This window comes from Genypterus blacodes, unplaced genomic scaffold, assembly GCF_046128005.1.
Source record: "Genypterus blacodes isolate CSIRO-AG114 ecotype Tasmania unplaced genomic scaffold, CSIRO-AGI_Gbla_v1 ptg000054l_1, whole genome shotgun sequence".
In the NCBI taxonomy this organism is placed as follows: domain Eukaryota; kingdom Metazoa; phylum Chordata; class Actinopteri; order Ophidiiformes; family Ophidiidae; genus Genypterus; species Genypterus blacodes.
Genome location: NW_027466866.1, coordinates 364,849 through 391,975, shown reverse-complemented (window position 1 = coordinate 391,975; position 27,127 = coordinate 364,849). Strand labels below are relative to the sequence as shown.

At 42.0% G+C, this 27,127-nt stretch overlaps 4 protein-coding genes across 6 annotated transcripts in view; 2 read left to right on the top strand and 2 right to left on the bottom strand.

Annotated features, from left to right (window-relative positions):
• ttll7 (tubulin tyrosine ligase-like family, member 7) overlaps nucleotides 1-9,869 on the bottom strand; it is a 61,869-nt gene extending 52,000 nt beyond the window's left edge. The window contains exons 1-4 of the mRNA XM_076151402.1: nucleotides 9,661-9,869; nucleotides 4,117-4,521; nucleotides 3,657-3,788; nucleotides 1,605-1,726 (exon numbers count right to left, since the gene is read on the bottom strand). Of these exons, the coding sequence (XP_076007517.1) occupies nucleotides 1,605-1,726; nucleotides 3,657-3,788; nucleotides 4,117-4,141 (279 nt within the window). The 5' untranslated portion in view covers nucleotides 4,142-4,521; nucleotides 9,661-9,869. The remainder of the gene's footprint in view (nucleotides 1-1,604; nucleotides 1,727-3,656; nucleotides 3,789-4,116; nucleotides 4,522-9,660) is intronic.
• A 1,199-nt stretch (nucleotides 9,870-11,068) lies between these two features.
• Nucleotides 11,069-20,799, top strand: prkacba (protein kinase, cAMP-dependent, catalytic, beta a). Of its 3 annotated transcripts, XM_076151240.1 has the most exons (11): nucleotides 11,070-11,406; nucleotides 12,390-13,022; nucleotides 14,642-14,703; nucleotides 14,910-15,038; nucleotides 15,514-15,612; nucleotides 15,725-15,807; nucleotides 16,001-16,127; nucleotides 16,332-16,427; nucleotides 16,539-16,661; nucleotides 16,838-17,002; nucleotides 18,040-20,799. In XM_076151240.1, the coding sequence occupies exons 2-11, from the start codon at nucleotides 12,872-12,874 to the stop codon at nucleotides 18,163-18,165; spliced, it is 1,161 nt and encodes a 386-aa protein (XP_076007355.1). In that variant the 5' UTR covers nucleotides 11,070-11,406; nucleotides 12,390-12,871; the 3' UTR covers nucleotides 18,166-20,799. The 3 variants fall into 3 exon arrangements, with proteins under 3 accessions (XP_076007356.1, XP_076007355.1, XP_076007353.1); XM_076151241.1 differs by lacking the exon at nucleotides 12,390-13,022 and having other exon boundaries at nucleotides 11,069-11,406; XM_076151238.1 differs by lacking the exon at nucleotides 11,070-11,406 and having other exon boundaries at nucleotides 11,417-13,022.
• Nucleotides 20,800-21,475: 676 nt separating this feature from the next.
• samd13 (sterile alpha motif domain containing 13) lies at nucleotides 21,476-23,618 on the top strand. Its single transcript, XM_076151401.1, has 5 exons — nucleotides 21,476-21,661; nucleotides 22,074-22,164; nucleotides 22,752-22,794; nucleotides 22,889-23,000; nucleotides 23,113-23,618. Exons 2-5 carry the CDS (start codon nucleotides 22,137-22,139, stop codon nucleotides 23,254-23,256), a joined length of 327 nt encoding a protein of 108 aa, XP_076007516.1. The 5' UTR covers nucleotides 21,476-21,661; nucleotides 22,074-22,136; the 3' UTR covers nucleotides 23,257-23,618.
• Nucleotides 23,619-24,161: 543 nt separating this feature from the next.
• On the bottom strand, nucleotides 24,162-27,047 carry uox (urate oxidase). The gene is made up of 8 exons (XM_076151398.1): nucleotides 26,937-27,047; nucleotides 26,333-26,545; nucleotides 25,887-26,003; nucleotides 25,627-25,705; nucleotides 25,220-25,406; nucleotides 25,007-25,130; nucleotides 24,511-24,594; nucleotides 24,162-24,418 (listed from the first exon to the last, which is right to left on the bottom strand). Exons 1-8 carry the CDS (start codon nucleotides 26,952-26,954, stop codon nucleotides 24,347-24,349), a joined length of 894 nt encoding a protein of 297 aa, XP_076007513.1. The 5' UTR covers nucleotides 26,955-27,047; the 3' UTR covers nucleotides 24,162-24,346.
• Between the last annotated feature and the right edge of the window lie 80 nt (nucleotides 27,048-27,127).

The following is a 27,127-nucleotide window of genomic DNA, read 5'->3' as shown; positions in this document are numbered from 1 at the left end:
GAACTCTTGCTGCCCCTATTCTAACAAGCCATATTCTCCCTGACTAGCCTGTGATTTAATCGATCATTAGTGCCCAGTCTAATTAAATAAGCACTCGGGGAAGACGGATGACCAACACACGGAGCCGAAGGGGAGCAGCCAAGTTCACTCAGCGGGACAGGGAGGTCAAACAGAGGTAAGGCCACTCTCAGACTCGCGCGCGCGGAACTCCGAGATATCCTAGTTGTTTAGCTTCTTCTTATCAACATCACAAGTGACATGTGAAGCCTGCCCCCCCCCTCTCCTTCATCATACCCTGCTGCTCACATCGTGCAGGTCTACCTGTCAACCTTCCCATCTGTCTCTGTGCAAGTTCTCTCCCGCTCACTCCCCCTGTCTGTCCCTCTCTCTTTCTTGTTCTGTCTCTCTTCCACCTCCCAGGGTCTGAGGGAAAAGCAGATGGGCAGAGTCGTGACAAGTGTCTTTTTCGCATTATTTGTTCTTCTTTTTCGCAGGGGAGTGTCATCAGGAGACACCTAGATCTCACTTAGATCCAGTGTCCATCCGCTTCTGTTGCTTTTTTCCAGCCGCCATCTGTCCCAAATACCTCCACCAAAATCTATGTCAGTGACTTCCTGATTCTTTCCTCTGCCTTTTCTTTTTTTTCCTTTAATATTTCCTTCTCATCTGCCAGTGACAGGTAGAATTAAAGTGTTGAGAGGCAGGATAGAATGCAAGGACCCAACTTTCCACGGGTGGGCTTTGTGTTGGAGCCACAGATACAAGAGACAAAGGAAAACTCATGAGGTCGATCCTTCTTTGCAACGCAGTAAATGATGTAGATTGTTGTGTGGAGCCCTTGGAGGATGTAGCTGTAATTAAGGGTTACACAAATTAAAAGTTCTGCACACCCTCACAGGTGTCTGCACTTCTTACGGCTGATTAGCTAATCTCTCACATAGTTACCATGCATAAGAAATAATGATTATAATGTGAATATTTTGTAATAATTAGCTCGGTTATGTGGAGCTGTTGCTCTCATCTCGTTTCATGTTTAGTATCTCAGCAGTAGATGTACTAGTAAATAAAATGAATGTGGTATCTGGTGACAGGCCTGAATTGAGGTCGAGTCTGCAACTAATTTGAGTGATGATCATTAAAATATGAAAGAAAGAGAGTAAAAACTTCAATTTACACAATTTACTTAAAAACTTTGATTCACAGTGGTTTAGTTTTTTCCTTTACTCTTTACAAGATTCAAAAGTCAGTCGAAAATCTCACCTCACCTTGCCACCCAACAATCTGCACTATTGCAGGCAGGTTAGTAAGAGTTTAAATCTAAATTAACCTCAGCCAACACAGGATTTATTTTAATCTTGTTCTCAAGTGTGTTTCTTTTCCGCAGTTACATACATTCACACCAGGGATCTGATGAGTGCATCCACAGTCTTACACTTCTGGCAACTGAGCAACTTTATTGGCTCAGAGTTTAGATCCAAATTTTCCCAGTAAGTTCAGGGATTCGAAATTGCACCCTTGTGGTCATAATCCCTTTCCTTTAACTTATAGGCCTATGTGATTACAGCCAAGGTGTGCTGACTTGACAGGGTAACCATGCCGCATACCTGGTAGTTCCTGAGCTCAGCGATTTTCTCGTGCTGCACGGCCGAGTCGTTCCAGATGAGGTTGGCAGTCTCGTCCTCATCCCGCGTCTTGATAAAGTTCATATCTCTGATGACAATACGAACTGCACAGAACAGAACAGACAAACATCAAACATATTTACGCAATTCTCATATTTAATTAAATGGATTGATTGATTTTAGAATCTGCAAAAACGCTGTATAATCATAATCATTATTACAGAGACATGCAAGCTGACCACAAACTGGATACACAATTCAAATAGTTTAACCTCACAGATCATTGATTAACTTAAAGATTTTGTCAGGTTAAAATTATGCTTTTGCATACATTATGTGCTAAATGAATCAAAGAGCATATCGATTTTTTTTATTTAACTCACAGCAAAATTTACCATTCATGGAACGATTGCAGAGCAGCCATTCGTATTTGCCTTCTTCAAAAAGATAAATTAATGGTCTGTAATGTATCCAAATCCCACTGGAAAACCCGTAGAATGAGAGATAGGTGGCAAGCCCATTTGGACATTAATCCAACAACTATTCATTATTCAGAGACTAATGAAAATTTCATATGCCCTAACGAAATGGGGTATTAATTAATTTCTTGAAAGCCTTCACAAACCTGGAGAAGGCTAGACTAATGGTGCATGATGGCACCTGAATGGGAAAAAGCGTTTCCAGTGTGACTTCATCCATCTGTTGACATTAGCAGAGACTAACGGCACTTTGCTAACTGGAACAGGTTTACATCACAGCAGGCCCGGGCTTGCAGTTAGGAGTCTGGTCTTTTGAGAACCGGGCTATCATCAATCCTGTCCTGCATATCTCACTTAAGAGACGTCCTTAGGGCCAGAGTTAACATTCCCCTCTCAGTGGGTGTAAAGCAAATTCAACAGCATATTCTTTGACCTTTAACCTTTACCTTAAACACTATCAATCCTCGAATAGGAAAAAAGGGCAGTTGCAAAAACGGTAACAACAGAAATGAGCCATCCATCTGGCCCTTAGTGTTAATTTTCCTTGGAAATAGCCCCGCGCCGGCCCCACAATGGCTGCTATGAGGGTCTCGTCACAGCCGGCAAACTGACTCGCAGCCAGATTCCCATCTACCTACAGGATCCCGACAACCCCCAACTTCTACTTGCTGCTGCTGACTCCTTATTTTCATAGGTTGTAGTTCACCCCTGAGAGCAGTGCTGCCACACAATATACTGAACATGTGAGGACTGCTTACTTTGCCTTTTTTGGCCCTTCACAAAAAAAAAAAATACTCACTGCCAAGTTAAATTACCTCAATAAAGATTTATGTATCTTTTTGCCAAAGGCTGAGTTGTCTTCGTGTGAAATGTTTCACCGGACTGCGACTGTATTACGTCTCATTTAAGATGTTGCTTCCTTCAAACAGAACACCGTGCCAAATTAGATTTTATTGTGGTGAAGCAACACTGTGATTGGATTTATTTGTTTTGAGGGATTGACAGAGTCCTGTTGAGAGCCTTTTTCCAAAATTGTACATCAATATACAATTCAGTGTGCAACTGAAAATTTATCTCACCTGCAGCTCTACCCAAATTAATTCAGAACTTGGAGTTTGGATAATAGTTGCACACAGAGGGGCTGGAGCTGACCTGGAGTGATCCCATGTGATCTGATTTACCAGGTACACCTGCACGATTCAAACCAATACTGCAGCCCTTTAGTGAAGTCTATATTATATATGGCAAAGTTCATAACATTTCATTTGTGCTGACACTTTGGGCCAGAGAGATGTTCATTGAGATGAAAATATTCGTAACAAGGCAATTCGTAACAATTTCTGTTTAAACCAACTGCAATACTTTAAATACAAAATATTCAAAATATATTATAACTTTTCATTTCAGAATTTTTTTAATTTTTAGATTTTTTTAATGAAAGTTTTTTCTCCTTTTAACCCTGTTTTTATACTTCATACTCGTACTTACACGTCATTATTGCTACTGTAATTATCTTTAAAACTGTATTCTTATTATTAAAACTAGGTTGCTGTACCAATCTCATATTTCGTGCCAGCCACATTGGCGGTGATGGTGCCTTTCTTCTTTTTGGAATGCACCTTCCTCTTCCCACTGCTCTGGTAGGATCCCGCAGATGGCCTGTTCACGGGGGATGCTCCTTGATCCTCTGGAGTAAAAGACAGAATACAAAAAGAGTAGCTATCGTCACAGCGTGAGCGGCAGACTAGCAGGGGAGCAGGGGTTGCAGGAGCCTCCTAATGCATTACTCTCATATCAGCGGGAGATTGTGTGGATTTTGTTTGTAAGGCTGGAGTGTAAATGAATATGGGTTTCAGATCTGATATAGCTGCATCATGTTCTATCCTTACCTATGTGTGTGAGTGTTTTCTTAGGTTTGTGTGTGTGTATATGTTTTTTTGTACAGAGTTTGTGCAGCTCACTAAAGGAATGAGCCTTTCAGTACTGGGAAGAGAAAGATCTCTCTTTCTACTCACCTCCATCATTGGGAGGGGAGGGCATCTCAGGGGCTGGAAGAGTGAAGGGGCAAGTCAAGCTTTCTGCCAGGCTTGGTGAGCAGGCCTCGCAGGGTACTTGCAGCACCCTCCAGGGGCTCTCTTACCCGTGCACTAGTTAGTCTTCCCTGCTTGGACTATATGGATGATGTGGTTGTGGACTACCCAATGGATCATCTGAGCCTCTCCCTGGTGCCCCTCAGCAGCATAAAGAGCAGCAGCAGAGTCCAACTGGGCAGGGGAAGGGATTTTGAAAGGGTAGGAGCGGTGGGGAAGATCAGGAGGGGGGGGGGGGGCCTCTCAAGGGTTTACACAACCTCAGCTTATTTACAGCCCCAAGAGGAGAAAGGGAGGTAGGGGAGTGTAGAGAGGGATGGATGGGAGTGCCTGTGGAGAAGAAGAAGAAAAGATTTTTTACTGCTGTAGAACACACAGTGGTAGACTGGCCGTAGTGTACTGTCTTGTGTGGATCAGCGTGCATTTTCTCACTGGAATGGAGTGCGGTGGACACGCTTTTGATGTAAAGCAGCAGCAGCGGCAGCACACGGGCCTATCACAGGCAACATCAGTCAATCTGACACTGACCGTAACGCTTCAGCGAGAACGCCGCACAACTCTGACACCGTAGTGCTCCTAATGAAATAATCTAATTCTGTGTGATGTCCACCGGACTAATTGGTATTCCAGTGAGCCATTATGAAATATTAATGTGGTTGTCAAGTAAAGGGTTTGCGTCATTTAATTGTGCCCGATTCTTGCGTCAGCTGTGTTTCATTTTATAGCTGGAGGTCACTTCAATCAAACAGATGGTTTTAGAGTGGCCGTGAAAACTGTTTCAGCCCCGTGTCGGCTGAGGGTGGGGAGCGTGTCTACTTATACTTATCCAACCAGTCAGGGTGGCAACCATACACTGAGATTACAATATATTTCATACAATTTATAATATTTTGTTGACTTTGACAGCATGAAGATTGAGTGGTTGACACGGGAAGACAGAATCAGATTTCTGCAATTAAAGTTTCCAAACTGCCCACGTGTCAGCTCAGTGATGTGTGTGTGAGTGGCAACAGGGTTCATTTTCACAGCAAAATAAGGTTTGACTCAAATATTCACTAAGCACCATTTATTTTAAGCATTTTACCTTAGAGACCTAAAAAACTCAATTTTAAATAGCGAATAAGACTAAATATTTTTTCCACAAATTGTATGCAGATATGAATTATATGTCATTATTTGCATGCAGTGTTTTCTGCCTTTGGACCTACAATAACGACAGTATGAGAGTAATCTATTCTGATTTTGGAGAAGTCATGTAATTGAAATGGGGGGAAGAAGAGAAGTAAAAAATCCCCAAATATCAGCTCATAAATCCATGGAATTTTGTAAAACCTATGGAAAAAATGCAAACAAAAAGCAGCTGGGCTTCACTTTGCTGCCTTGGGGCGCTGCTGTTTGATTTCATAAAGAGATCAACAGCAGCCTCTAGTGGTACACAAAAGCAATTACTACAGTTTTACCAAAGACACACACAGACTTCTCCTCTGAGTGCCCGTGTGCCCAGTCCACATTGGATGATCAACACACACGCTGACTTGAAAAGTAAGCCAATCGATTCAATCAGCATCGTCTCAGCAAATTAGAAAAGGGAAACAATCCAATCACATTACTCGATCCGTCCTCACTGTCAGTCCCTTGGTCTGGTAAACAGAACACATTGATCATGGTTTGTGGTCTCTATAGCGCACAACGGGCACTCTAATGTAAGTAAAGTATCAAACCCACCAATGGGACTACACCAGTGTGGCTGAGATGGTCACCTGAATTATCAATTTTGAAAGACATTTTATTCATATTAGCATTGCAAAACGATGCTGATACTCATCATTTTAGGCAACCTGATATTTGAGATTACTCACAGTAGATACAGAGCTAAGTGAGATTAGGACCATAATTATGTTTTGATTGATAACAGATAGAAGAGGATTTTGCAATGGAAGATTCAATTTCCAACTATTTTGATTCATTCATCTTTTTACAGTACATACTTGACAATAAACTAAATTTTTCTATACCTCTGTGCCAATCTAGAGCTCATTGTGGGCTTGTTTGCATGGCAACCACATGACATCACAGTTAAAATACTTCTGTAGTGCACCGAGGATGGTCCAGCAAAGGGAGGCTTTTCCGAACTTTTCCTTATTTGTCTGTGGTAGTGGTGGTAATCAAACACATAAGGAAGAGGACGAGAGCAAAAGAGTGGGATTTCAGTGTAATCGGACACCAGATTAGAGTAAGTGATATAGCTGGCGGATAGATGGACTGAAGCAGTGACATCTTGATGAAACGGCTTAGTGAGCATGAACCATAGCATGAGTGTGTGATGTCACATGATTCAAAACAGCTCAGAGACCATTTGTAACACACATTTACTGTCTCACTCAATACAAACAAATGACTTCATTTTTTTTATTAAAAGTATTAGCTTTTCACAAACTGCTATATATTAAAACCTATATTTTACCACTGCTTTACCATATTTGACTGTACTTTACGATGCTACGCTATATTACACTGTGGCTGTACTATACTACCATGCTGCAGCATCTGTTATCTTGTTCCTTCTTGCAGCCTCTTATATACAATCTTCTAATTTCTTACTCAGATTATTGTGTGTAATTCAGATTTAGCATATGTAAAAGGAGATAACTGTTTGTAAAAGGCATTGCCATAATATCAAATGAGGCCTCGTCTAGTAGTGATAATCCTTTGGTGCAATACCCGCTTTTTTCCGACAGAGGGAGCCAGAGAGCTGCACGGATGAGCTGAAGAGCCGGAGCGCATGTGGATGCTGAGATCACACTTCCCCTGTGGCTCATGGCACAGAGAGGCTCCATTGTAGAGAATCAGCCCTTCAGGGAGCTCCTCTCCATCACTTACTGCTTTACAACGCCTATGTGCTGCATGACAAAGGGACATCTGTCCTTTAGGATGCTGCCATGCCAAGTGTTCCCCCCTGGTTTACGACATGAGCAAGTAATATAAGCAGCAACTCACATGGTGTCCCAATACGTCATGGTTCATGATCAGAAATATCGTTTTGGTCTATGGGTTTGGTTATTAGACAAGCAAATGTTGACTGAAACAGTATCAGCGAGTACTTCTAGTTATTTATCTCTACAAAGAAAGTGATGCTCCCAGAGATAATACGCCACTATCACTGCTGCTATGGTGCAACACCACAACGACAAATACCTGCCACTGTTTGAAAGACAAAAAACACAAAGGTAATATGAATAGCTTTTCAAGAAGACTGCCAAATGACGACTTGAATCAAAGCAGTGTGCTGTAGTTATGCACAATAAGCAGTGACACACCTATCAAGACAGCTGCCTTCAACAACCAGTGGTACATCCCCAGTGGGCTTGTTTTTATGTTCGTCCTGCTTCTTTACATGAAACTGCATCTTGAAAGCAACCGTCAAAGGCTGCGTGAATAGAGAAGCTCAGGGAATCACCACTTAGCCCCGGCGTTGTTGTGAAAGAGCAGAAACTGCAGACACAAGTTCTTTTCTGTACATTCTGGTCCTGTCCATTACAGCACTGTCAGGACCTCTGGGTATGGAAAACCATTTCAAAAGGGCAAAGACACAGTGTGACAATGGAGGCGTGCTGTATTACTACACAAACCATGATTGAGAAGCAAATGTAAACAAAAGCATGTCCACGGAAGAAAATGTACACAGAGTTCTTGTAACGCTGCCTGAAAAAGCCTGGCACGGTTTACATTTTCTTATATTTAAACGCTGAAATGCCAATGTGACCTTGTACTATCAATCCCTGTGCCATCTTTCCACACCACGTGGACCAAACCACACATTTAGAGGGGGGGGTAATTTCGTAAACACGTTCTCAACTTCTGAATCTATCTATTTCGCCACTACTGCCACGTTGTCCTCTTAGGGAAAACGATAGCTGAGTTTGCTGTGTACTCTGGCACTTAAAGTGGTTGGTTTTCAATTGCAAGTGGTTCTAAAATTAGCCCAAACCAGCGACCCAACTCTGGCTTCACACCATCTTCCAGAGCAAGTGTGGGAACTGTCAGCCCACGGGTACCGAAATACACCGACAAATAACAGAACACCATGTTTGAATTAAACACAGAGCTACTGGCACTTTAAATGTAAAAACCCTGCAGTAAAAAAATATTTCACGAGAACATTCCTTTATCCGACCTTATTTTCTGCAAGGACAAAAATACGAGTCAATTAAACGTGTGCTTGTTAGACTGTGCACATACGGCATGAACGCACTGTTCTTATAAAGTCAGCTGTGTGCGCATAGGAGTATTATCAACACAAACGAATATGGCAACAGCTACTGACACTGACACAGCTGTGCAACGCTCTGTGTTCACCAGAGAAGCCAAGAAGCTTAAGTGTGGGCTGCTGTCCTGTCAAAGTAAATTGACCACTAAACACAAACCCGCTACTGTCAATATGGCAGGATTATTTATAAAAGGGGTTTTATAATCACTGGATATATAGTGGGTATACAACTTTAAGAAACAATTTATAACTCTCCAAACTGAAACAAGTGCTCCTATCTTCACTTTTACACAAACACTGGCCAAGCTTGTCTTGTATTCATGTTTTCTGCCTTTAGAACAGTCAAAAAGCCAATAACATAACCTCTATCTATCAAATTTCTGAAAATCTGACTGCAGCCTGAAATACAACATAAATCAACCTTAAGAACTGTATTTTTCTGATATCTCTAGGAGGTATAGGACGCCATCCAAGAACCTTATGTTACACTGTTGTTATTATGTAATCCATCTGTCCTGTAGGAAATGGTGATCTACAGGCTTTCTATCACAGTGTGTGGTCTTTAATGCTGCATAAGGCAACAAACTGAACAGGTTGCATGACTTAAAGAGACTGGCTCTGAAATGATCCTGCAAGATGACAACCAGGGGAGCAGCATCCGGAGGCTAAGAGGCTATGCTACTCTGTACGAGGAGCAGGGGGGGGACCTTTGATGTCACAGTAAAGTATCCAACATGGTACCTTCCAGATCTCTGTTAGGGTAGTAGGCCATCCCCCCTTTTGGAGATGCTGTCTGTATTTCGGGATGAACACAAGATGGGCTTTCTTACTCTATATCCCGCGAGTAGATCTTTGGAAATTAGGGATATTTAGGAGTGTCCCGAATCTTGTCCCGAATGTCCCGAATGCCTCTGAGTGAAGCCACCCGGTGTGGCTCAGGTGCGAGTAGTCAGACAATGCTGCTAGCCAATCATTTGCTTCGACCCAACGTTAGCAATAATCTCAGCTACTGTAGTGAGTGAGTGCCGCGGGCTTTCCTCATAGTTTATACAAAATAGACACAACTCCAAAATCAAACAAGTAATTACATGACAGTGTAATTATCCGAAGACACCACAATGACACAGTGGGTTCTTCTCCAGTTAGCTTAGCCGCGCTAGCAAGGATGGAGAGGCGAAAGAAAGTAGCCCCATTAGCGTTACCTTATTCATTCCAGCCACTTTCAGTGCAGTGCCTCTGTTTGCCTCGTCGGACGACACGCTTAGCCCGGCTGTTAACGCGGGCAGCAGGGCCTCAGTGGAGAAACATTTCACTGCGAGGGAAATCTCAGCGTATATCGTCTTTAAAATGCGTTATTGGCGATAATTGATGGTGTCCCAGAGGCACTGAAATCGGAATGTTGTAGTCCTCTGGCGTGCTATGAGTGCTGCTGGAGCGGGTCCACGGGCGAAACCATTCACTCCACAAGAAAGGGGGGAGGCGAGATGAAGTGCTGAAGTTTGCATTCTCGATCTGGCACCAACGTGACGTTTAATGAACTGCTAGGGCGAAGTAGCGTGCTTTAATTTCGTGATATTAACGTCGTCTGAAAGCAAACTAAAGATACGACAGCTTTGCGGTGTGTTATGCACGCCTTTATTGTCGCTACGTAGGTTTTCATTGTTACACGCTACAGCTCATACAAACACGGGGACACCTAGCAACTGTGTCGCTGGCCATGGTGCTAAACCTGCGCCTCCCACTGACGGAGCTCATCATCGCCTCATTCTCCTCTTATTACGCTCTTATCATTGCAATAACGACATATTACATTGATTTCTATGGCCAAACAGAAGTGCGAGCACATTATCTTGCTGATAACAGTGTTTGTGTTCGGTTGTTACAGTAAATCTGTGTCAAATCTGTAAGTTCAGTGTTTTATTTTGCAACATTGATGGTTGTGTGAAGCTGAAGTTTTTTGATGCGTGTTAAATTTCATGATGAAAAAAATTATTTATTTAATTTTGTACCATATCACATGTTTCTACATTGTCTGATATTAAAATGAACGCGCACATTAATTTACTGAATACCAGCTTTAGTGCTTTAGTAATTATAAATGTAGACCACAACAAACTAGCCACAACTACTATACTGATTATATTGATGCAAGGATGACTGGCCTAAAAAAATACGTGAGATAGTTACATAATTAAGGACCTGTTGGTGTTGGGTTTGCCAGGTTTAAGGTCCTTGCATGTCATCACCACAACCTAGGCCTCTCCAGAAGATCAGAACATCTTTAGAACATATCACACATAACACATTTCAAACAGGACAAGTAGTGATATGCTGTTAATAGATACATGCATACATAGATGCACAGAATGTAGAATATACTATAATATCTATATATATCTATATTTAATCAGTTCATCAGTTAATAACATTTTCATTGTACTTTCTTTCAGTTTGAGGGCTTATGTAGACTGTTCCCACGCCTATTTAACTGTATGAATTATTGTTAGGTATACACTGTATGCGTGAGTATGTCAAATATACCTCCTCGCATAGCGTCGACGTATGGTCGTGAACGCATCATCCCTCTGTTTCGGGATGTGTTTACGCATTTGACGTAAACGCAGCACAGAACGACAGCAGTTAGAGGTGAAAAGTCTGGATCATGTTTTCCTTCCAGCGGAGCCACACTTGAACGACACAAGGGCACTGTTAAGAAAAGGACAAAACAGTGCGATTTGCTGAGCAAGACGCGGTTCTGTTCACAAAAGACGACATTGATGTTGTTGTTAGCCAGCCAGCTAACACCAGCTGTATTTTCTTAGCTAGCTTACGGAGGGACCCTGCTAGCTACCGCCACCATCATCGCTCCTAGCCCAGCTGTGCATCGCCCTGTCTTCCTACGATGGGAAACACAGCCACTGCCAAGAAAGGCAATGAGCAAGAAAGCGGTGAGCTCCCGAAAAAGCACCATGTTAGCCTTTGTTTAGCCTTACAGTCAGCGGATTTACGTGAGCTTGCTAACAGTGAAGTGCAGCCAGCAGCAGCGTTAGCACACAGGCTGCAGAGAAGAACCATCTTTGGTAGGGCAGCTCGCAAGGTGGCTTTGGAAAGAGTGACACAGATTTTGCCACTAAGTACCTTCTTGTACGTGACATCCTATTGAAAGTTTACTATGTTGGGGCATTTATATAGATAGAAAGCCTTTACGCGATTAAATGGAAGCATGTTTGAGTATCCAAGGCGCAGCTGTCGTGTGTTTAATCTCCAAAGAGGAAACGATAGCAAGGCACAGCCAGATCAAAGCAGCAGACAGGAGTTTCTGCTAAAGCTGGGTTGTATGTAAAGGCCTGACCACTGCTGTCAACAACAACAGGTCCTTGATAAGAGCTAGGGGCAAGCAGGCTGTTAGATGTGGCCACTAAAGTTTCATGCTCCAAACAAGGTGCTGAAACATTTGACACATTCATATGTCAAAGTCAGCTGCCATTAAGTGTTGTGTAAATGCAATCTGACATGATGCTGTAACCTCCATCAAGGTACTAAACTCCCATTCTGGTTCATCTGCACCTGTTGAAGAGCAATTTTGCAGTCTAAGTGCACGCACTCAATCATTTGAGAGTAGCCAGAGTAGCCAGAGGGCTGTCTGTCAGTAATGACCCAGCTAATCCACTAAACTATACCGTCATGTTCAGTGGTCTGTCTGGAGAGCGTTGACCTGCTTTCCACACACACACTCACAGGCTTTTGTGACTGAAGCCACCTGTAGCTTGTACTGTATAAGCAGAGGGGTTTACATCATCACTCCCATCTAAACAACAACAACAACAACAACCTACTTATACTATCTAAATACTGTCATGTACATTTCAATGCATGACCTTTACTAGGTGTTCCAAAGTAATCCTTAATAACATATTTCCAACATTTACAGGAGCTGTCAATATGCAGTATGAGGGTTTAAATAGAGGTGAGATTCTTTAACTGCATTATTTATCCCAACCAGCAGAGAGCATGACAACCTGAAGATGTCTTGTCACTAGGTTCAGTCAGTTTGTGTTCTACGTCTTATTGTGTATCCTGATAAACACCCTCAAATGATGCGCTTTAGCTTTGAGGTGAAGAGCTTTGCATTCCGTTTCTGTGTCCAAACAAACAATCATTTTGCATGGGGGATCAACAAATGCTTTGAAATGACACAGCCGAGTCAAAGTAGAGGCGCGATTAGATGCTCAAACACACACACACAGGGTGTCCGTGAACAGGAAGCTGTGTGTGGTTAAGCCAAGCGATGCAGCGCACTCGGCTGCATATACAGGAAGTTTGCCTGTCGCTCATTCCACTTCAGGCTGAAAACGGTGTTGTCGCGTGTGTGATCCTTTTCAATAAACACGTCCGGGGAATCTGAATCTGGATATGGCCCAGGGAAAGGATCACTCCTTTCCAAAACTGGACGAGATGGCCAGCCGATTTTTCCACAAATATTGCAAGAGTGGCCAAGATCAGAAAGGACAAGAGAGCGAGGGGCCTCATGTCTCTGAGTTCACCATCATTTGGGATAAATTGAGTAAGTTTTCCGTCACTCTCTGTAGCCTGGAGCTAAATGAGTTTTCCTACACTTCAGCTGCAGTTTCAAGTGGCCTCCTTGACTTCTCTACCTCTTTAAACTAAAAGCAGCAGCAACCTGGTTTGGTAGCTTTACTAATTCTCTTCATCTTGCTCTTCAGGTCTGCAGAAATGGTTCAATCTGCACCTGGATATATTCTGAATCCAGTTGACGCGACAGTATTTAAACCAGATCAGGCACAAACGTTGTGGTGCAGGGCCATTTTGGACGCTTGGGTTTCCTGCTTCATGTTAATCTGTCTGTCCTGTCATATCTCCATGCGCTGTTCTCCAAGTATGAAATGTGTTTCTATGTGTTCTTGTCACGTTTTCCCCCGTCAATGTTGAGAGATATTGTAGTTTAACAATAGTATTCACTGTAGGATAGACGGACCCTTCATGAATATGAATAAAGAGACAGATTTAGAATTTGAAAGCATGTTGCTGTTCAGTGTAAAATGAAACAGCCAAATTAAATGTTGGTATTAAGCTTTATAATGAATATTGTAGTAGAATATGAATCTTTTTTCTACATTTTCCAAGGATATTTCAAGAAATGTGGCTTCTAGTTTAATTACATTTGTTCAGGCCTTCTGTCAGTCAGGTGGTAGGGATGTCTTGTGTGTTACATTTAATGTGCTCAAATGTTGCTTGTTTCGAGCACTTCATAAATGTTTCTTCTCTCTCTCTCTCTCTCTCTCTCTCTCACTCTCTCTCTCTGTCTCTCTCTCTCTCTTTCTTTCTCTCTCTCTCTCTCTCTCTCTCTCTCTCTGCTCTCCGCTCTCCATCACTTCCATCCATGTGGGCGAATGTCCCCGCAAACCTCGCGGTGAACTGTAGAGACTTTTGGTACGCTCGTTTTTCCCCCATGAGCCGTCCTAAGTCACAGAGCGGTCGCTTCCCTGCTGCAGCTTAGCCGCTTCCAGGTTTATATTATGTTTCGATACGCCGAGGGAAAGAGTAACCACACTGAGGACGACCAGTGGCTGTCACAGTATCAGAGTAACAGAGCGCCTCAGTTACAAAAAAAAGAAAAAAGGTGTGCGTTGAAAGCATTAACAGCTGGTGTAAGCGCAGGAACACAAGAAAGGAGACACCTGCCAAGCCTCTGTGACTTTGGACGTCTCATGTCTGCTGTGACTTTCACGATGCACACACACACACTGTCTTTCTAATGCCTGCACTCCGGTCCGTTATGTTCTGCATCTTTCTGTTCCTCTCCGCCTCTTTTTGTTACGCTCTCCCCTTTACCCTCCCAGCTCCTTTCTAAAAAGGGATGCAGAATAGCTTGTGTCTTATAATTGGCCCAGTATTTTGCACAAGCGCTCTTTGCATCACTTTGTCGACAAATTCCTACTTAGGTGTTTGGTTTTGATCTTTTGTTAAGGAGGTATTCCCCCCCCCTTCTGTTTTGTTGAGTAGAATCCCCCCCTCCCCAGTAGTTGACTTTGCCTGACCTTAAATGCATTTGTTTTCCCATAACACGTAATCTGCCCTTGTTTGTTATTTCCCTGAGAGTATTTGGTGCCGCTGTGTACCAAAATGCTAATTGTGTCAGTTTTGTCCCTTTGCTTTTTACAGTGAAAGAGTTCTTAGCCAAAGCCAAAGAAGATTTTTTACGAAAATGGGAGTGTCCACCAGAGGTAAAAAAAGATCACTTCAGTCCAGTTATTCTCCGTTTACACTTCACTCTCCAACTTTCATTTCCCTCCTGAAGTTACATAACAGAATGGTCAGATTTGTTGTATGATAGCTCCACTTCCTTTTGTGCAAACTTGCTTAGATTTTTTTCCCCTGTTTTTTGATAGCAGTTAATTGCTCAATCCACACTCTCAATGTGTTTCCTCAGAGCACAACTGGCCTCGACGACTTTGACAGGTTCAAGACTCTGGGCACTGGCTCTTTCGGGCGAGTGATGCTGGTCAAACATAAAGAAACAAACCAGTTCTACGCCATGAAGATCCTGGACAAACAAAAAGTGGGTGACGATTTCTTTTTCTTTTTTTTAATTCAAGCCAATCACACATCTCGTAGAAAATATTGTCACAAAGTCCTTTGCGCCTCATAAACGTTCTGACTGACTGTTGCATATCTCACTAAAGGAAATGGAAAACCTCCGCTCGTGCGCTGCCGGACATGTTGTTATCAGTGAAACCTCAAAGGCACTTCAGACGAGAGTTTCGCTCTGTAAATACTGATGTGAAAGTCGTAGGAGGAGGCCATGGCGTCTTCAGCGCACGGCTCATTTCGAGTTTTCTCTCTCCCTTTATTTAAGAAGTAAACATGGTAGACACTCAGGAAGTCTTAAAGCATTTTCGCCCATTTTGCTTGTTACATTACATTACGATCACTTGTTACGTTGCTGCTGATCTTTACCCCAAAGCACTCCTCTGTTTATAGAATAAGAGTTCACCCACAGTTCACACTTTGCTTAACATGCTTTGTTTCCCCAGGTGGTCAAGTTGAAGCAGATAGAACACACACTGAATGAAAAGCGAATACTACAGGCTGTCTCCTTCCCCTTCCTCGTCAGATTGGAGTACGCTTTCAAGGTAGGTGATTGCATCCCAGCTAGACACCAAAGTCAGAATGTGTCATTGGTGTTTTGTTCTCCACTCTCCACGGTACTTAGTAGCTTTAAAGCCTTTTTTCATTGTTTGCCAGGACAACTCCAACCTCTACATGGTGATGGAATACGTTCCTGGTGGAGAGATGTTCTCACACCTCAGGCGCATCGGAAGGTTCAGGTAAAAGGGAATCGCACAATTCTGATTTTGAATTGAGACCACAACCTTTAAAATGTTAATTTCCTTTTACGAGTTTCAACTTGGAAGTCAAAAGCTGCTACTTGAAATCTGCGGACAAATGTGTCTCCAGTTTCACTCTTATCCTTCGCTTCTCACTAATGTCTTGCCGTCTGTCTACCTTTCTCTCTTTCAGTGAAAACCATGCACGATTTTATGCAGCTCAGATAGTACTCACCTTTGAGTACCTCCACTCATTAGACCTCATCTACAGGGACCTAAAGCCTGAAAACATTCTCATAGATCAACGTGGATATATCCAGGTACAGAACCTCCGTCAAGTTTAGAACTAAAAAAGTGGAAAAGTATAAATTCAGTCTTTGGTCCGCAAGATGCCACATGTTGCCGAGTCAAATTCAAGCAAAGTAACTTCACAAACAGATGTATTCCTCTGCAAGTAGACGTATTTTTGAGGTGTTGTATTTGTTAACGCCGCCCCTCTTTTGCTACCGTTGCCCACCTGACAGGTCACCGATTTTGGCTTTGCTAAAAAAGTAAAAGGTAGGACCTGGACATTGTGTGGAACTCCCGAGTACCTGGCCCCAGAAATCATCCTCAGCAAGGTGAGTGTGTATGTGTTTTGCCAGGTTAAGGTTCAGGGAAGACACGTAACTGCTTAAAGGCCTTTAGCAATGATTTGATGCGGAATGTTTTACTGCTTGTGACTCCTCCAGGGCTACAACAAAGCTGTGGACTGGTGGGCACTTGGAGTTCTTATCTATGAGATGGCTGCTGGTTACCCTCCCTTTTTCGCTGATCAGCCTATCCAGATCTACGAAAAGATTGTGTCTGGCAAGGTGTGCAATGACATTCACGGGCAAAGTCTTAGGTTTTAAATACTTCTGAATATTTAATTATTTGACTGCTGATGTGTGACCCCTATGCTACACTAGACGGATGAATAATGCACGATTGTCTTCACGCCATTAATGCTTAATAATCCCAAATACCCTTTTTTTTTTCTACAATCAAGGTACGATTCCCTTCTCACTTTAGCTCAGACCTAAAGGATCTGCTAAGGAACCTGCTCCAGGTGGACCTGACAAAGAGATTTGGCAATCTGAAGAACGGTGTGAATGACATAAAAAATCACAAGTGGTTCTCCTCGACGGACTGGATCGCCATTTACGAGAGAAAGGTGAGCCTTGATGATTTATTGAGGACTGACGAGCTCTGGTTCGTCGCCTCTGCTTTTCCATTTGATCCTCTTTCAGGTGTTGAGCCGCGTCTGGACGTGTTTGTGAGTCCAGTAACGTGAAGAGGTTTGGTAGGTCAGGCTCACGCAAGACGGTATGATCACTAGTATTAATGTTTCCATGGTTAAAGATTTTACTCTGGAAACGGATCCTGTAAAATCCTGCCTCATGTCTTAATGTTACCTTTGTTATTTTCATTTTTGGCACCAGAGTTCCGTGGTTTTCCCTCAAACATCTGGTTAGTTGTCAGTCACACAGGGCAGCTTGAACAATCAGACGATACAATGTCCTTTGAATCCATTTTAAAGGCCAAAAATTACAAATGAGAATAATATGATTCGTTTCATCTCAAAATGAGCTACAAAAAATGATGTAATAGCACAATTATTTTTTTGATGATATAAGTGTGTGTTCACAGTGGTCCGGCCTTCTCTCCAGTAATACATGGAAATCATTAGTTTGTTAGGTCAGACGGTCAGATTCCTCTTTGTGGTCCTTAAGTTTTCTAAGGACATTGTTGAAGTCTCCCTCTGCAGGACTGATCCCGTACACACCAGGTCATCTCGCTGTTTGGCCTCAAGTTGGTTCATCCTGCTGTTGATTAAGCCGTACAGTGTCCTTAGTTGCTGTTGTGGTAGTGTTAGTTAATCTTTCAACTGAGGTGACATTGGCAGATTTGAATGCATGGTCACATCCTGGGTCATATGAGGATAACGGTCCAGACGTGACTCATTTGGTGGTGGTTGAAGGGAGTCTTTAAAGTTTCTGTGTTGCTACCTGACATTTAGGTCCTGGTAGTTCTTCCTATCCTGCTGTATGTTTGTTTGTCTCATCTATTTTACGACTGCTTTAAAATAGTGATCTCTTATTCGTCATGGAAACACATGGGCAGAACGACTCGTAAGATTAGAATAATAAAGAATGTAATATTGGATATGGACGTGTGGAGTAACTGTCAAACCCCTGTCTCCTTTCCTAGGTTGAAGCCCCCTACATGCCAAAGTGCAGAGGACCGGGAGACACAAGCAACTTTGATGACTATGAAGAAGAGGACATTCGTGTCTCACAAACAGAAAAATGTGCAAAAGAGTTTGCTGAATTCTAGCGAGCGGCAGCGATGCCATCAGGGCTCACGTTTTCACATCTTTGCACTCTTTGGAGGGTTGAGGTGGAGCTGGGGCCACCGCGTGTTCAAAACAATTGCCTAGTTCCTTCATTCCACTTAACTGAATGAGGTCCCTCTTGCCATGATCCTTCTTCTTGCGTGCGTTTCTGCACTAACCTATACACAGGCACATTGTGCAGACACCTGCTGTGCTGCAACACAAAATACTAGAACACATTCTCATCTTATTCCTCTTCTTTTTCCCTTTTCTTTTGTTTTCTATGTTTGCCTCTTTGCAGAAGTTTCTCTCTCTCTCTCTTCTCCTGATTTCAATTCCAAGTGCAAAGCAACGTGAAAAGTAATAAGATGGCCGTTTTTCCACTGGCACAAAGAGTGATTGATTGTATCAGCTGGTATTGCACATTTTGTGATTTTTAGCTTTTGGAAAGTAGAAGGGAGCATAATCCCAATTCCAGTGGTTTTGTTTGATGCTTGGCTATGTTTTAGGATGCAGTCTGAGCTCATTAGTCATGAAGCATTGAATATCTTTTCAACATTAACCATTAATCCAAAGTTTTCTGTCCGTAAGGTCTAGAACCTTGTGTTTGTGCAGAAATATACATATATGAGACATAAGATTTTGAAACACTTGTGTGTTTTTAAAAGCATGACCAAAATTGAAGCAAAGACCTGTTTCTCACTAAGGGAAAATCATAGAATGACGGACGGTTTTCTGTGTTTTAGCACTCGGGCATTGAATTCTTGAACAGACTGGCAAGGCTAATTATGAAGCAGAGTTGTCAGTGCTATTAGTTGATCAGTTGTAGCATTGTTTATGTCCAATCACTGGGCATTTGCTTTTACCTCAGACGTGGTATGGTATTTTAATGAAAAGAATGAAGTGATATATATATTTTCAGGTACAATCAGAGAGGAAACTGGTGGGGTTTCAGTACGTCACACCATACAATCAGTCATCTGTCTTTGGTACGATCTCAAATGTATGCTGCGTGTCGACATGGCCTGTGTCGACACCTTTGTGGAAGCTGACAGGTCCGTTCATTGGAGTATGTGGTTGTGGATGAGATGCAGTGTTCATGTGCGTACATTTTGTCCATTTAGGTTGATTTCTCTCTTGTTTTTAAATGCTCAATAGTGCTGTAGCAAAGCACTCGTAAGACATTGTGTAACTGCCATATTTGTTTTATTTTTGTTTGTACTCTTGCATGTTTGTTACATTTGTACAACAGTGTCACACCAAGCTAATAGTGCCCTGAAAGTGTTCCTGTTTTTTTGTCTTTTGTTTTTGTTTAGTTTTGTGACCTTAGGTTGTTTCCTAGCCTGGAACTTTGATGCATTAGATAGGCAATTTTTACCTGAGTGACATTTTCCTTTGCTTAGGCCAATCGAGCTGAAAACGGCGAAAACCCGAAACGTCATCACCCAAAAGTATTCGTTGATCTCGGGTCCTCGCTCGGTTGAACCTCTCTTCCTTATCCGCATTTAAAGCTTGTAGTCCTCTTTGCGTAATTCTCGAAACAATTTGCACACTGTGATGGAGCAACATTTGCTCGTTCTTCCTTGCAAAATTGCTCAGGCCAAGTAAGGTCAGCTGGAGAACGTCGACGAGCATAAATGTTGCGGTCTTGCAAAGGGAATAAGGTCAAGAATCTGATTAGGCTGTGTGTTTTGTGTTGTTCATTTATAGATCACTCCTTTAAGTTGTCGTTGTGTTGAAATACGCATTTTATCTCTCAGAGAAACCAAAATTTAAATGTTAGGATTATTCTGCACCGGGGATCTTTATTGTCCTTCCTACTGAAAATGAGTCCCTCACTAGCATCTCGCAGGCTGACGTGATTATTTAACCACTCATATATATATATATACACAACCAGTGCATCACTGGTTCAATACCTAAGGTCACTGCATCCACTTGTTGAACTTTGAGATGTCAGAAAACCCCCTGAATGCTCCTGCTCCTTTTGGGAACCTCCTGCTGCCTGACGTGTGTCCACTTGGAGGTCAGAGTTCATGGTCATTTCTGGAAGTGGCACTCTCAGGGTTTTGGGGAAATCCAAGTTATTGTTCAGTTAACATCCTGTTGGAAGTCTTTCCATTAGAAGTCTTTTAGGGTTTTCTTTGGAAGTGTTTCCTCATTATTTGACATTGGTGCTCAAGTCTTGATAGTAGATGAGTAAAATGCAATTTAATGTCGTAAAGGTTAGTCTGACTCTGAAACAACCAAATGTACAAACGTTTGGGGATTGAATGCTTTTTTTAAGGTACTGAAGTACTGTATATGGATATTGGCTATCCAGAAATTTCAAGTTGTTTTCCATATATTGAGCACATGATGTGAAATTATATTTAGCCCTTATTTGATTTCAAAAGGCACAATTATTTCTTATGGTACTTTTTTTTAATTTATATTCAGAGGTGTCTGATAAATTGACCTATTAAATGTTTAAACTTGCGTCGTTTTCAGTATGTATGAAGACTCCAAATGTTTTATTTGCAGAAGTGTTACAAAGCAGTGAAAAGACTGAATATATTTATTTGTACAACTTTTTTGATTTGCCATGATAAAGATACACATTTCTAGAAATAAACATTTACCACAGACAATACACATTGATGCCCCTCATGCCTGTTTAAATCGTAGCTATTTCTTTTTCTTTAATGCTGTAGAAATCGAGCTCTTAAAAGCGGGATCCAAATCAGTTTTGGTACAATGAGGTTGCACAGAATGTATCAGCAGAATCCATTGAGATTTTTTTTATTTGGATGTTTGAAAACTACACCTGGGAGCTGAGCATGTTTCGGTCCAAACTGCCTGTGTGTAAACCTTCCCAGACAACGTGTAGTCAATCCCCCCCTGTGTGTGATGTTCTGTCATAGTTATTTGGTGTAAATGATTGCACTTCTCCCCCTCCCTCTTCACACTCCTTACTGAAGAAAATCAGTTATTGGTTCATTTGTAGCTCCTCAAACATGCAGTAAGGATCAATAATCTGAAATCTGTATCTGTATTTAGTTTGTGGGATATTTTGCACATCATTTAGAAGGCTGACACGTTTTCCCACTCATATTTACTTGTACTTGCAAGGGAAACATACTTTGCTGTAGCATATTTTATGTAACAAAGGAAATGTCACTATAATAAATCCTTTTTTTAAGAAGAAACGCATACCTGTTTGTGTTTAATATGATAAATAAAAAAAGAAAACACTGCGCCCGGTGTATAAACCAGATTTGAGATGCGGATGATGAAAAACTTCATTTCCCATGATTCATTAGTGTCATGTGGGCGAAGGAAGCTAATCCGATGAAGAGGCTAGTTGTTTCTACTTGATCAAATCTTGATTTTATCACATGAAAATATCCATCACCTCGCTCGTAAAATATCCCAATAATAAGAAAACTTCCTTTTATCTGACGCGTGTGTGTATCTCGGATTAAGTCGCGTTGTCAAGCGGAAATCATCTGAAATAAGGTAAATGCTCAAATATGGATTAGCAAAACCAGCTAACTCTCCATGTTAGCGTCATACAAAATAGGAACAGGCAGCTGTCTAACACATTTATTATCATAATTAATCCGTAGGTCAATTTCAGATACGTTGAGCTGTGTCAAAACAATTCTAAGGATATTTAAGTACGTGCCTAGAAATGATCGTAATTTTGTGTTGTGCTTATTTTAAATGTAGTTAACGCGTATTTTAATCAGCATTATTATGAATCAATACTTGTTATTTTCAGAAATACTCAGTCCATCTGTCCTGAATCAGAAAACTGCTGCCTTATTGTTACTTGCCACATTTAGTTTCGTTTTGCTTATAATATAGCAAATAATATTACTGTGTGTTCTTTCATAATTTTAATGTTACAATGTTATTATTCCTGCAGAAATATCGAGGAACTGCGACACAATGATGCCAAAGCACTGACTTCTCAACCTGAAGACATCTGATGAAAATTTCCTGCAGCGTAACAGATTGTAAGGATTATTTTATTAGTGTATTTTATGTTTATGTTAAGTGCAGTTGCATAAGTTTATAATTCTGGCAGAGCTCAGGTGTTAAATGTGATAAAGTCATGCAGTCAAACAGCACAAACCTTCACTCAGAGGTGCTGTTGCCTTTCCATCTCCAGCAAAACCTCATTTTAATATTCATGTAAAGCACGCCAGGTAAAATTACAGGGCAGAATGTTATAAAATGAAATAAATGATAGAATAGAATAGAAGACAATACTTAATAACAAAAAGGCATTCATTCTGTTTTGATCTGTGTGTTTTTATCTATTTTTATTGAGCTGAAACTAATCATTGGTTTCATTATCAAAGTTCTAATCAAGGTTTTAATGAATGAAGTCATCATTTAGTCTATAAAAGAATAAACACCCCGTAAAAGCCTAATGTGACAACTTAACCTGAGTTGTTTTATCTACCAAGCAGTCCAAACCCCTGCAGGTATTGAGTTTACAATATCGATCACCTCACCTTGAAGGAGCTGGGATCAATGAATCAATGAACTGTCTCATTTATAATCATTATTGTACATTTGTTTTCGCTTTTCTTAACAGCTGGCATGGATGACAAGGCAAATGGCTCTGTTGACACCAAAAGGTATCCTCTCCGGGTTTAGCAAAGGCATGGATGACTTATTTGATCAGTTGAACAGCTCTTATAGTTGAGTGTCTGTAAAATGTGACCCTTGCAGCCCTGTGGAGAACGGCCAGCTTCCGGACCCGGCCAACTGGGGGGTGGCGGACGTCGTCAATTACTTCAAAGCGACGGGGTTCGAAGAGCAAGCCACCGCTTTCCAGGATCAGGTTGGAGCGCCGCACCTATACGCCTGCACACCAAATATTCACGTGTGCGACAAAATGACAGCTGAGCATGAACGGCAATCGCGCAAATTTTCTCCTCACTCTCACCTGACAGGAAATCGATGGCAAGTCCCTGCTGCTGATGACGCGGAACGACGTCCTGACGGGCCTGTCGATCAAGCTGGGCCCCGCGTTGAAGATCTACGAGTACCACGTGAAGCCGCTGCAAACTCAGCACCTGAAGAGCAATGCCTCGTAGCACCGGAAGGCCCCGAGCCAGCGCCCCCATCCCCCCATCCCCCTAACCCCACCCTCCCACCCAGCCACAGCGACAATCAACATGTCAGGAGACCGCCGGGTTTGCTGCCGCTTCACTAAGACTCCTCTGGCCACAGTGGCACCTTAACACGTCGGATTTTAATGCTGTCTGCTTTTGTAAGCTTGGACCCCCTCAGAATGGGTTGCACAGTGGGTCCACTCAGCCGTTTACCCTTTCAGCCATTCTTATTTCTGCTGCTTATGATATTATTTAATTTTAATCGTGTTTTTATTTAAAAGAAAAAGAAAAGAAAAGGAAATTTAGGGAGGATATTCAGCAGGTGTGAATTATGTAGATGAGCGTGTGTGTGTGTGTGTGTGTGTGTGCGTGTACATATTTGTTTGTGAGCGTATGCAAAGTGAATTTTTACCAATGTTGGTTTTAAAAGTGTTTGTACATAAGATGATATATAGTTGGAAAAGCTGTGTGTTCTGTTGTATCTGAATCATTTGATGCATTGTTGTTTTTATTTCCTCTAATCTCTAACCTGCGTCCCTGAGTTGTGTTACGCATGCAAAAGTGAAGCGTTTTGTTTTACCAGACACGAAAAGCAAACCCAGCACCCTTTTGTTTTCTCCCCCCTGCACACACTTGCATTATAAACGTAGGCTGTAGGATGTTGGTATGGAAATATTTATGTGTAAATATTCTCATGATGTTCTAACCTGTGGTGCTTTCTGCATTGTTGCGAAGAGACAAGTGTTTTGAAGTGGGTGTGCGTGTGTGTGTGTGTACGAATGACCAATGTTTGTTCCAACATAACACTGGAGTTTGAATACCTGAATCAAAGATTTGCAATAAATGGTGCTCTTTTCTCACCAAAGAACAAACACAAGTTCAGGAGGTTATTGACAGTCGAGGTGCTTTTATTTTCTTATTCCTACTATATGGTCAGAAGCTTGAACCATGTCTTTATTGGTCAGTTACTCTCTTCACAACCTGGTAATAGCTCTCAGGCTTCTCTGTAATGTCACATCGACTCTTCTTTTGATCCACAGCGGCGCCATTTTCTAGATGCACAAAGACAGCCTCAGAGTTTGGCTTGCTTCCTGCGCAATGTTCCCGTGATGTTTCCAGACGGGTTGTCCAAGGGCAGAAGAACCTGTCCAAGGCAGGGGAGGGGGAAAATCCAGTTCAATAACGTCCACTATATTCTGTCAAAACATCTTTCCAGAGGAGTTGTAATAACCTTACCTCATCCTTGTTCTGGAGGCCCATTTTCGTCATGTCTATTGTGAAGTAGTGCTGGTTGGGCATGACGATCTCGACTTCATCCACCTGGAAGATGACATATTCGGTCTCAATTGACTACAGGGATTATGGAAAAGCTTTAGTGCTGTATGGATCTGATTTCATCCCTCTATATCCTTATCTGGCACCAGGCTCCGATATTACCAAAGGTCAGGAATGTGCTTTGGAATGTTCAACAATTTGATTTTCAACAATCAGTTATTTGGTGTAACATTCTGTCTTCCCTTTCTTTTGCCATGTTTATAATATGCGTACATGTTTTTGTATGAACGTATTAGATTGTAGCTTTGGGTTTGACAATTGTGACGTGTTTGAGGAGTAAATGTGTTTTTTGTAGAATATATAATATGTAGAATATATGTAGAAGGAGCAGTAGGCTGGAGGTGCAGACTTCACCAACCTGCAGGAGGCAGTGAGTGTGTTATGCTGGGAGGCGTACCTCCGGAATTCGATCCAGGACCAGAACCTGTGTCTCGTACAGGGTTTTCTGCACACAGGGTGAGTACTCTCCACGGTCGTAAGGGCCGGCAAACTTCTCAATTATTGTCTCCTTAATGGAATTCCTGTGAGCAAAATTGCGTGATCGTTAGTTCCGAAGCACATTATTTTGAAGTTCAGGATTTTTTGACGGATCATTAATAGAGTGTGTTACCATGCAGCATCAAAATTGACACCCTGAGTCTTGCTGTAGCGCCATCTAGTATAGACAGAGGTGCAGAAACACCTGTCTTTGGTCTCTTGCAGCGTAGTGAAGCGATCTCGGAGGAAACCCTCAAAACCAGACTGGGTGGTCTTCAGCACTGTCATGTTCTTCAGCCCACTGTGAACAACAGGGTCACCTGCCAGAGGCGCAGTTCAAGAGTTAAGCCCTAAGCACCAAGTACTTCAAGGTTAAAGATGGTTTAAACAGACAAAAAGATGCTGCGTCCAAGGGTTTACACAACGTCAGGGCCATTATGGAAACGTCAACACAGAGGAAGCGGAAAGAAGGAATCACAGAATCGGCAAATACATTATCAAAGATGAATGATTGAAATTGTGCGCACACTGTGTTCTTACCACTCAGGTCTTGCTCAACATCGCAAAAGCGACACGATTCTGGGCTGAAGATGAATGCATGAGGGTGCTCAACCCCATTCTGAAAAACATACACTTTATTCTATTTCAATTCCAATAATCATCACCATCATCATCAATGACAAACATGGTAGTTCATACATTAAAACGTCATTCATTGTCCTGCAAAACACTGGACAGGATTGGAAACATGCAATCAATTTCACAAACATCTTCAAACCACATGAAATGAAATATTTGACCTTTTCTAGCCTCCTCCATGGAGCCTCCTCCATGTGAACCTTGGCCCTCAGCACATGGTTGAAGGAGGTCAGGAAATGATGGCAAATATCCAGGCTGAACTGCTCGATGGTCTTAACCTGAACAGTGAAATCACACCGCAAAAATCCTGTGATAGGCTAAAAACGATGTGCTCAGAAAAATTAAAGATTAACTGGCAGAGAGGTCTTGGTACAGGGGCATTATGCAAATCGAGATAAGGTTCCTGCTTAACCAGTTGTACTTACTTTTGTAGACGAGATGTTGAATATACTGATGCTGTTCATAATCTAATCATCAGTATGTACACATTTACTTTATTAGGGCATTATAAAAACAATAACACCAGCACCGGGACAGAAATGTCTCCTCTGAATTGACTCGTCCACTGGTTTGTCGGTGGATGTGTGTGTGTTTGTGTGAGACCCACCCCCTTGATCTTGGCCAAGCCGTGGACGGTGTTCTTGATGGTGTCCGTGGGGATGATATCCGAGTTGTCCCCTCGTAGATAGTCCTTGCGTGATTTGAGCGTGAGCTCCACGTCGGCCTTCAGCTCGATCACGTAGTGTTGGCTCCCCTGTCTCCTGATGTACAACACCTTCACCGCGTTCTTACCGTAGCCCGTCCGCACAAACTCCACATTCTGCACATACATGCACAACACAGATGATAACATCAAAACAGAGCAACATCATGAAATTACAAAAAAGGAATTTCTATATACAGTATGAGCATGCTTGCTTTAAGGCTAAAATCTGATATACAGAGTGATGAATGAGAAATTAGAAAATGCAGAAATGTATCACTGGTGGGTTTCTGTTTTAGGGATTAATGTTAATGTAACTCCAGAACTGTTGAATCATTTTCAGTAGATGTGACCTCTGCCTTGTTTAACTGAAGCAGCTCAGGGTCCGGCCCTTTGGCCATTGACCTCACTGGTTATTGGTCCAAAAAGAACTTTTTGTGTTTCAGTGATTTCTTTACAAAAATGATATATATATTTATATGTACAGTATAATGCTGTTGTCTGTTACCTGATCTGCAGTGGCCATAGTGTCTTCCTTTGCCTGTCCTGTCTGTCCTCTACAGCTCCAGCGTGGCTCCAGCAAGATTCACTGCTGGAGGAGGATTTTGTAGAGAGGGAGGTACTACAGTCTGTTTTGATGCGAGTTGATGAGTTAAAATCTACGGCATAATCATTAACTTCTTCCACATGTATATTCTG

Excerpts from the sequence above, each read along its gene's own strand:
- uox (XM_076151398.1), bottom strand. Across the intron at positions 26,004-26,332 it reads GCTTGGCCAAGATCAAGGGG|GTTAAGACCATCGAGCAGTT; the intron begins GTGGGTCTCACA and ends TTCACTGTTCAG. Across the intron at positions 25,131-25,219 it reads GTCAATTTTGATGCTGCATG|GAATTCCATTAAGGAGACAA; the intron begins GTAACACACTCT and ends TTTTGCTCACAG.
- samd13 (XM_076151401.1), top strand. The coding sequence starts at position 22,137 with ATGAAAATTTCCTGCAGCGTAACAGATT. Across the intron at positions 22,795-22,888 it reads GGCTCTGTTGACACCAAAAG|CCCTGTGGAGAACGGCCAGC; the intron begins GTATCCTCTCCG and ends TGACCCTTGCAG. Across the intron at positions 23,001-23,112 it reads CCACCGCTTTCCAGGATCAG|GAAATCGATGGCAAGTCCCT; the intron begins GTTGGAGCGCCG and ends CTCACCTGACAG.
- prkacba (XM_076151240.1), top strand. The coding sequence starts at position 12,872 with ATGGCCCAGGGAAAGGATCACTCCTTTCCAAAACTGGACGAGATGGCC. Across the intron at positions 16,128-16,331 it reads ATCAACGTGGATATATCCAG|GTCACCGATTTTGGCTTTGC; the intron begins GTACAGAACCTC and ends CCCACCTGACAG. Across the intron at positions 16,662-16,837 it reads AAAAGATTGTGTCTGGCAAG|GTACGATTCCCTTCTCACTT; the intron begins GTGTGCAATGAC and ends TCTACAATCAAG.